At 48.6% G+C, this 8,967-nt stretch overlaps 1 protein-coding gene across 1 annotated transcript; it reads left to right on the top strand.

The window, feature by feature from the left end:
* Nucleotides 1–4,182: 4,182 nt before the first annotated feature.
* On the top strand, nucleotides 4,183–6,921 carry NGA_2101600 (nad-dependent epimerase dehydratase; the record flags this gene model as incomplete). The annotated part of the gene is made up of 1 exon (XM_005854489.1): nucleotides 4,183–6,921. A coding segment is annotated over one exon (2,083 nt), but the record flags the coding sequence as incomplete, so codon positions are not given.
* Between the last annotated feature and the right edge of the window lie 2,046 nt (nucleotides 6,922–8,967).

Genomic DNA, 8,967 nt, shown 5'->3' with positions numbered 1-8,967 from the left:
TGTTGGTGGCAAAGGGCGAGGCGGCTCTTGGGACCGAACCGGCGACGTGACGAGTCCGCGCGGACCTTAGTGCTACAACACTCGACTGTCTGAGCCCATACCGACGGCGAAAACTCGAGGGTCTCGGGCTGTTGCCAGGAGGGGGTAGAGGGGGGGCGCGACACTAGCCGCTGTGTAGATGGGCGGGCGGCACATGGACGCCGGGACCGTCTTCCTTGGTGAGGTAGCCGGAGAGGAGAAGGAGATGGCGCCCGTGTAAGCCTACCTGACGTCGAGGGTTGAGAGCATAATTCCCTTTCTTGGCACGACAGGCATGTTGAATGAGGAGCTTACTACGGAGGGACACCTCGCGAGGATGCGACCGGGATACCTCTAGGGTGGAATGGTCATCCAGATCACCAGGACAATGACGATGACTTCCACGTAGAGAAGACTAGTCCATGGGGCGACGATGTCGACGGAAAAGGCACGTAGGCAGAATCCAGGACCCCCTCCTCTCCCGTCCCCTCCCCCTTCAAGTAGTGATTTGTGCGACTAGGCTGGTCATCCGACGGGAAAAGTGTCTTCTACGCGGGGTTGTAGAAGGCGAGGGAGCTCCCAACGCCGGAAAGGGGGACATGTCGGCAAATTCTTGCCAGCACGATCGGCGTCGTAACCAATGTAACTGGGTCTTCTTCGGCGCAAAGCTTTCTGCAGAGGCGCCGCCTCAACTCCAACATTATGGCATCCGCGGCAGAGATGGCGAAGAAAATCACGGGGAACAACGCGGCGCATGTTGCCACGGCTTTTTTTCGTCACCAGATTGACGGCTACCGGGAGAAGCTCCAAGGGCGGGCGGGGAAGAAGGCTCTGCTTAGGAGGAGCGGGGTGGTGACAGCGGGGGCGTCCGAACCCGCGGTGAGGGGCGGAAGCCGGCGGGAGGGCTCCACTTGTGCCTCGGAGGGGAGCGATATTATTGTCATGACTCAACGTACAGATAGAACCAGACGTTGTACGCCTATTATCCTCATCTCCAGCATAGTCTGCATCTTCTACGAGGTTAAAAGCTCCCGCAGAATTTCCAGTGTATTTAAGACCAATATTACGAGTACCCTTAAGGTACCTCAATACACGTTTGCCGGCAATTCAATGCTCTTCACTAGCTGCTTGTAAGTATTTCCCTAGTGATTGTACTGCAAATGCAATGTCCGGATGTGTAACCGGTGCTGCATACAATAAGCTACCGACAAGCTGCACGGCGCCCCCCTCCTCCATCCCCACCTCTAACACGAAGACTGAGTGCTTGGCCTCCACACGCCACATCTCCAGCCTGCTCTGTCGCCACTCGCCGTCATGTCCTGGTCGTCCTCGCGCGTCTCCAGCCCCGCACGCTCCCGCCGCTCCGTTTCCATGTCCGCAGTGACGCCCTCCAGCTCTAGCTCCTCAAGTACCTCCCCCATGTCCGCCTGTGCGAAGAGTCAGTGCAGGGGGGCTCACGCACGAGGAAGGGAAGCGCCGCCGCCATCCCTACTGCCGATAGCTTCTTGATCTCGTGCAGGCTCGAGGCAAGGTCGATGTGGTACTCACCGTCATGGGCACTAAGCAGCGTGCACACAGTGACCCACTCCGCGCCAATGCTGGCTCGCTTCCTCGTGAGCACGTTGACCGTCAATCCTTGATCCCGCTCGATGGTCGCTGCTGAGGTAGGGAAGCAGGCAACCGCCTACCACAGGTAGTGGGGGCACCTATCATGCCCATGGCTTTCTCCCATTCCCGCCCTTTTCTCCCCGAAGAACATGTTTCCTCACGCAAAAAGGAAAAGGGCTTTTCATTCTGTGAAGAAAAAGTCTGTCGAAAATGACTTATTGGAGAAAAGAGAGACATTGATGATCGATACCCATGTACCCACATTTTCGCGCCACCCTATCCCTTCGAAAGACCAAGAGCAAACAATATCTTGATTGAGCGACCGCGCGCATTAGATACATCTCTGTTTCGTGTACAGGATGCGCTTTTTTGTTGTACAGAGCATTCCCTATGCACACGTGAAGTGTTTTTGGAAGGTACTCGTAATCATCCCGATATGTGTATTGGAACAGAGTATATGCGGTTGATGAAATACAGTCGGTAACCTTGGTAGCCCACTGGACGGAGTTCGTGAAGTTTTTAACATTTTCAATTGTGTGACACACCTTCATTCTCCTTACCCAAGATGAAGTTAGCAATTTAGAAGTGCTCAGAAAGCATTTGATTTCCATGCTTTGTTCCTAATGTACAAACCGGTATGATGATATCAGCCCTTTTGGCAATCTCCCACTGAGAAAACAAGTGACTGTTATATGTGTGTTTGTTCTCCGTCAGTACGTGTGATAGAACATCTAAAATCTAATTCGCTAGTCCCTCGCAGGAAAGCTCTGCTTGATGGAATATTTGATGTGGATCACAAAACCCGCTAACTAATCGATCCACGGGATCCCTTACGACAGCGATGCTATTGTTTACGTTCTCAAGTCACAGAGAGTGCCATGCCGAGCAATAACTTTGCTGACTTTTGTATATGCGCTGTATATTATCGTCCATCCTTGCAAAAGCGTGTTTTCCAACATAGATACCGCGAATGCTCAGTCCATTTTCGATTGATACCCCTCCAGTGTCAGGAATGTGTATGAATGTAGGAGCAGATCACGAAGGTACCATATTTAGGAATATAGAGTTCACAGGGCCCTGTCTATAGAAAGGCACACTGGATCGAATGACTCGTAAGGATAGCTTTTCAAAAAGTGCAACAAGTCAAAAGATCCAGACAAATAACGCGACTAAGAAGCTCGTCATCGCCCTCAACCCATCTCTAACGACATCTCTAGGGCAAAATATACAGCAGCTAGGAGCTACATATCCAAAATATTGAGAAGGGCGTGTGAGATGCCACTATGTGTCGTGTCCCTAGTAAATTGTAGTACAAAGGGATAAATGGGGAGGAGTCCGAGAAAAAGAGCAAATAAAGGACAAATCGGGCAGCCTCGCTGGTAATTCTGGTTGATAAAAGCTATTGTGAATCTAGATCCCTTACAATTTCGATGCCTTGAAAACGTACACCGAAAGAGGTCTAGCTCGTTGAAAGTCACTTCCCCCATTCGCCGAATTTTGTGGCGTTAAATGCAAATATAGGTCCTACTCAAGGCTTGATTTTGAGCGCCTAAGCGCCTTAGTCCTTCGTTATTTGAGAGAAAACTCTCTCTTGTAGCTTGATATTCCTATCATATTTGCCATTTATCCTATTGTGTGTGCACAAGTCTTTTCTCCATTTTGAGCAAGACACTGTATTTCCACTCAATCACTTTTCCGCCCCTAACCAGCCCTACTCCTAACCCTATAGTTTCCCGGCGACTCGTCGATCCTGGATCCCATCCCAACTGCTTGACACTTACCCAAAGCCTCAAAAATACCGTTATCCATTGCTCTTGCTCTTTCACGGCTTCCCTATGAAATCCATGCTCTGATTGATTCTTTATAGCAGCGTGAACTTCCGTAATTGGCTGCATAATAGAAAAGTGAAATTTGAGTGAGGGGGCACTTTTAGAAACGCACTCGCACTCGCCCCACTTTCGCTCTCTCACAGGCGAGTGGGACCATTCCCTGGACGACGGGAGTCACCCCATCTAATATTTGGTCTTTCATGAAAACGGCCAATGGACCGGTGGTCAGTCATGACTCATGTATGAGACTGTACCCGCTCCGCAGGAACGGGCCTGTCCAAACTAAGGAGATTCAAGGGGGGGCATACTGCGAAGGGGGGACTGCGGGCGCTCCCCCGCGGGCTTTTGGGGCGGTGCCCTAGGCAAAACGCATTTTAGAGTGTCAAGCCCGCATTTTCCGATCACAAATCGGAGGCCTTCGTACTTTAATAGCTCACCTGTCTAGCTCAAGCATTATTCAGAAATGAAATCTCACCAATGATTGATGATGTTCGTTGATGACCCCTAGGTCGGGTGACACCCCTGCCTCATGGGAGGGCAAATAGTCGCCGAATCCATTCGCAAACGGACGCAGCGCCGTTATGCAGAACTTCATGGGCACGATTTTCTTCGGAGGCATACTGCGAATGATCTCATCGAAATCTTGCAAAAAACTTACTTTCGGGCGAATGTCGTTGACTACTTATCATTGCTACATTCTCTTCGCTCCACATTGTCGATCACCCGCACAGAATGCGATGCAGCGCCTACTCTCCAAGCAAGTAGCCAAATTGACATCCACTCGATTATATCGAATATTCTCGGCTCTGAGTATCACCATTGCTATTCTTGTGGTGCAAAACCCACTTCTGGATTCCCGAGACTTGCATCAATGGACATTCAATCAACAGCAAAACGTTGCGGCAATCCCGCTTGTAAACGAGAACTCGACGGTACTTATCACAGGCGTTGCAGGATTTATTGGATTCTCCGTGGCAAAGTTCCTTGCTGAGCACACCAAAGCAAAGGTTGTGGGGATGGATAACTTCAATGATTACTATGATGTCGCACTTAAATACAAGAGAGCAGACTTGCTGAGTCACTGGAACACGGTCCAGGTCTTAGATGGCGACGTTTGTGACGCTCCCTTCTTGCGGAGTATTCTTGAAGGTCACCATGTGACTCATGTACTTCATCTAGCTGCGCAAGCAGGGGTACGGTATTCATTAGAGCAGCCCTTGAACTATGTCAGAAACAACATTCAATGTTTTGTAACGCTCCTAGAAGAACTTCGTCGATTAAAAAGAAGCTCGAACGATAGTGTGGTTCCTCGCTTTGTCTACGCGTCCTCTTCAAGTGTCTATGGCGGGAATGTGGAAATACCTTTCAAAGAGACAGATCAGGTGGACAACCCCTCTAGTGTTTACGGCTTCTCCAAGCGAGCGAATGAGCTCTTAGCTCTTGTGTATTTCAAGGTCTTCGGCATTCCATCTGTTGGGCTCAGATTCTTCACTGTGTATGGACCTTGGGGGAGACCTGATATGGCACCCTACAAGTTTACTGCTAGCATTTCCAAAGGAGAGAATATTACAGTTTACAACCAAGGAGACATGGCTCGAGATTTTACGTACATTGACGACATAGTTTCAGGAATATATGCCTCCTTAAGGTACCCTCCGAGTTCTTCAGAAATTTTCAACTTGGGGAAAAGTAAGCCAGAGCAGGTTCTGGATCTGGTAAAAACCATTGAGAAGGAGGTTGGTCAGACGGCACGGCTAAGCTTTGAAGATTCCGCAGTTGATTTACATGCGACCTATGCTTCAACGAGCAAGGCGAAAGAGCTCCTCTCTTATGCTCCTCAAGTAAGCATGGATGAAGGGATCAAAAGATTTGTCGAATGGTACTTTCTGTATACAGGTGAACGTGCATTGTGCGCTAGCGAGTGCTCGGAGAAGAGCCGTTGCATATCATCGCCATTCGATGATATGGTGTCTGAATCCGTGGAAGCGACACACGGTTGCGAAACTGTAATTTACACTGCATTCTTTGGGGCGACTAAATCAGATCTACAGGACCCTCCTGTAGAGCTTGCCTGCAATGACGAGCGATGCTGCGCAATTGCCTTCACCAATATTGAGATCCCGATGTCAGCGTCCCGCGATAAATGGAAGACAATTATGTGGAGCGGAGACAATTTCCATTACTGGGATAATCGGCGGCTATCACGACTTGTGAAACTAACCCCCGCTCTCTTTTTTTCATCATCTGTAAAGCATGCCCTATATATTGATGCGAAGCTGACACTGCAAGCAGATTATCATTATCTTGTTGGGATGCTGAGTGACAACGAAAATCGTTCTGCAAGCCTGATGGCAGTAAGGCACCCAGCTAGAAACGGCCCTTTTGAGGAAAAAGAAGCCATTATAGGTCATAAGAAAAGTCGACCGACCGTCACTTACACGCTGCGAACTTTAGATCATCAGGTGAATGGCTATCTTGATCTTCAAAACACTCAAAATATCTCAATGGTAAACATGATTGACGGAGCATTGTTAGTTCATAATTTAGAAAACGAATTAGGTCGCAAATTTCGCTGTGCATGGTCGAAAGAATATTACCAAGGCTGTGATAGAGATCAGATCTCATTCTCGGCGGCTCTTGCGAAAGAAGCTCGTGATGCTGGATCGAATCTTGATCCCGATCAGGAGTGGTGCAAGGTGAGTAGCAACCCAGACTTGTACGTACGAATTTTACCTAGGAAATTGCACTGGTTTCAAGGATCCTTGGCTGTCGCGAGTGAGAAGGACGCATATGATAGGAGGCTTGCGTAAGCGTAAGAAAACGCGATTTCGTTTGTTTTGTACACTTTACGATCCTTCAAATATGCAAAAGTCAACTAGCACCAAAGCTCTTTGGAAATTATGAAGTGCGATGGCGTTCTTTTGGGGATGGCTGCAGTATAGCGCAAGGAGTTGTTACGATACAGTTGTGAGGGATTGTAAAAGCAAATAGAGTGAGGGAAAGCGCGAAGGCAATCCTCTGGAATGAGCTGTAACGATACAGCTTGGAAGGATGTTAAAAACTTAGAAGAAATGGAAGAACCGAAAGGTTTTATCCCCAAGCCGTGTTCGTACTAGATATCTAGTTCTTATGGGTATATGCCGCTCCAACACTGAAAAGACATCATGCGTCGCTCTGTGAACGGTCTCAAAAACAAAGAATGAAATTGATTGATCTCCTTTCGCTTCCTTTTCCTTTTCTTCGTCATTGCTGTAGTTTTTCCCGCTCACGATGGAGCAGGGAGAAGACGAAGTCAGGGATAAAGAATGACCAGAAAACAAGGAGGGGACGTTGCATCAATCATTTCGTTCACGTGAAACTTTTGAGAAATCCGTCAGGGAAAGAATGTCCTGTGATGAATTTCTAGCGTTATCCTGGTGGTAGGGAGGGAAAGGGTGGGGTCTTAAAAGCCGACACTGAGGGCCTTCGACCCGCACGCTTATGTAGCAGTCAACAAGGCGGGGAGGAAAGAGGGGAAAGAGGGAAGAAGGGAAGAAAAAAGCAACAGAGGTAGAGAGGGAGGGAACAAGGACAGATCTGACGCGCAAGGCCCCCAGTCCTCACGCGAGTGGGGTCCCTCGAGTTGAGATACTAGAAAGGGAGGGTACTAGGAATAGAGAGAAAATAGGGAAAGAAGGAAGGCAGGGAGATGTAAGAGCATACATGAGAACCGTACCGCGAGCCAATGCCCTTTTTGCAACGCGAGTTGTAAGGGTATGAGGGTATCGACCCTTTTCTTCTCTTCGTCTTAAGGGTAGGGTAGCGCTTCTTTCCGCCTTCCCTCTCTCCGTCTTTCGCCCCCTTCTTCTTGTACGTCCTCCCCTTCTTCCTCGGACCACGGCGAAGAAGAAGCGACAGGGCTAGGGTTAGGACTCTTATTCCTGGTTGACGCCATGGTCAATGCATGGCGTTCCTAAAATCCAGAGCGAATCCTAGGGTCCTCAAATACTCGAGCTTGATATCTGAACGACTCCATGATGTTCATCGGCAGATGCTCTAGAGATCCGACATTTCAGATCAAGAGGGGAAATGAGAGAACCCTTGCTTATCTTGCTGTTGTGTCCCACACCGTGAAAGGTCCGTGTACAAATTATAGACACATAGTAATTCCAGCGTGTCCGAAGCACTGGCAGATAGGTATCGTGCTCGTAGCTTTACATTAATGTGAAGTCTGGGATAGTGCATGAATGTGGAGTCTGGGATAGTGCAAAAGAGCCGTTACTTTGGTATTGCGATTAAGTGAGGCAGGACTTTCACGTCAGTACATCCTGGACTTGGGGCGAGACATCCAGGACCGGTAAGCCCGCAAATAGAGGCGAACATTGAGAGGACTTGGAAGAACCGAAAGGCTTCATCCCCGAGCCGTCTTCGTACTAGCAATCTAGTTCTAATGGAAAGTTTGCCTCTCTAACACCGAAAAGACATCATGGGTTGCTGTACGAACGGTCTCAAAAACATAAGCGTGACATTAATTGATCCCCTCTCAGTGTGCATTGATTTCTCCTTTCACAAGGTCTACATTGCCTCTCCTTCTACACCCCGAAGCTCCTCTTCCATAATCTTGACGCGCCTCAGGACCCGAAACGCCAAAGCTTTCTTCTGTTGATGGCTGCAGTAAAGAGCAAGCAGCTAGAGCGATACAGGTAGGAAAAAGAGGATGAACCAAACAGGAAAAGAGGAAGAAACAGGGACTGTTAAATAGGGAATATAGATATGGCTTGGTCATCATACCGTTCCAACCCGACATTGAGAGCTTCCTCGACGGGGAAAGCAAAAAGAGAAATAGAAAGGGAGAGGACAAGAGCAGCGAGGCAGGAAAAAGCACCAGATACGAAGGTAGCTACATACCTTGTCTCGTTTGACTCGTTCGACGAGTGCGCTGACGTATTGGTCAATGGTGATCGCCTCCCGTTGCACTCGCAGCACCTATAAAGCGAAGGGAGGGAAAGGAGTGTTATGAGCCTCTGAACAGTCGGTCCTGGAAAGAGAAATCCCGCCATGGCCCTCAAAGAAGACGAGAGCGGGTCGTGGGCGTGTGGAAAGAGACTTCCATAGCTTCCTACAGCCCTGATCCCCTTGTTTCTTTCTTCTCATGGCTTATTCGCTTCGCTTGCTTTCTTTTCCCTCTTGTTCAGCGAGCTACGGCGTCCAATTCTCTCTTGAGAGAGAAGTCAATAGAATTGACGCCTCTCGTTTCCACTCTTCCCCCTTACTTTTTCCCTTAGCCACTCTGCTCCTGGCATTTGCAAATAAATTGCAAACATTAATCGGAAACCAAGCTTTAAGGAATTTGCCCATCATAGTGATGCGAATAAAAAAACTAATGCCACAGGTAACCCAATACCCAATTGATTCTTCAGTACGACCACTATTCTCCCTGAGAATGTAGACCAATGATTCACCCAAGAATCTCGTACTAAGACAACCAATATGACAGACAACCGAAGACAACCAAAGACAACTAAAGACACTG

Source organism: Nannochloropsis gaditana (genome assembly GCF_000240725.1).
Source record: "Nannochloropsis gaditana CCMP526 unplaced genomic scaffold scaffold489, whole genome shotgun sequence".
NCBI lineage: Eukaryota > Eustigmatophyceae > Eustigmatales > Monodopsidaceae > Microchloropsis > Microchloropsis gaditana.
The sequence above is the reverse complement of the archived record's forward strand: the minus strand, read 5'-3'. Positions and strand labels throughout refer to the sequence as shown.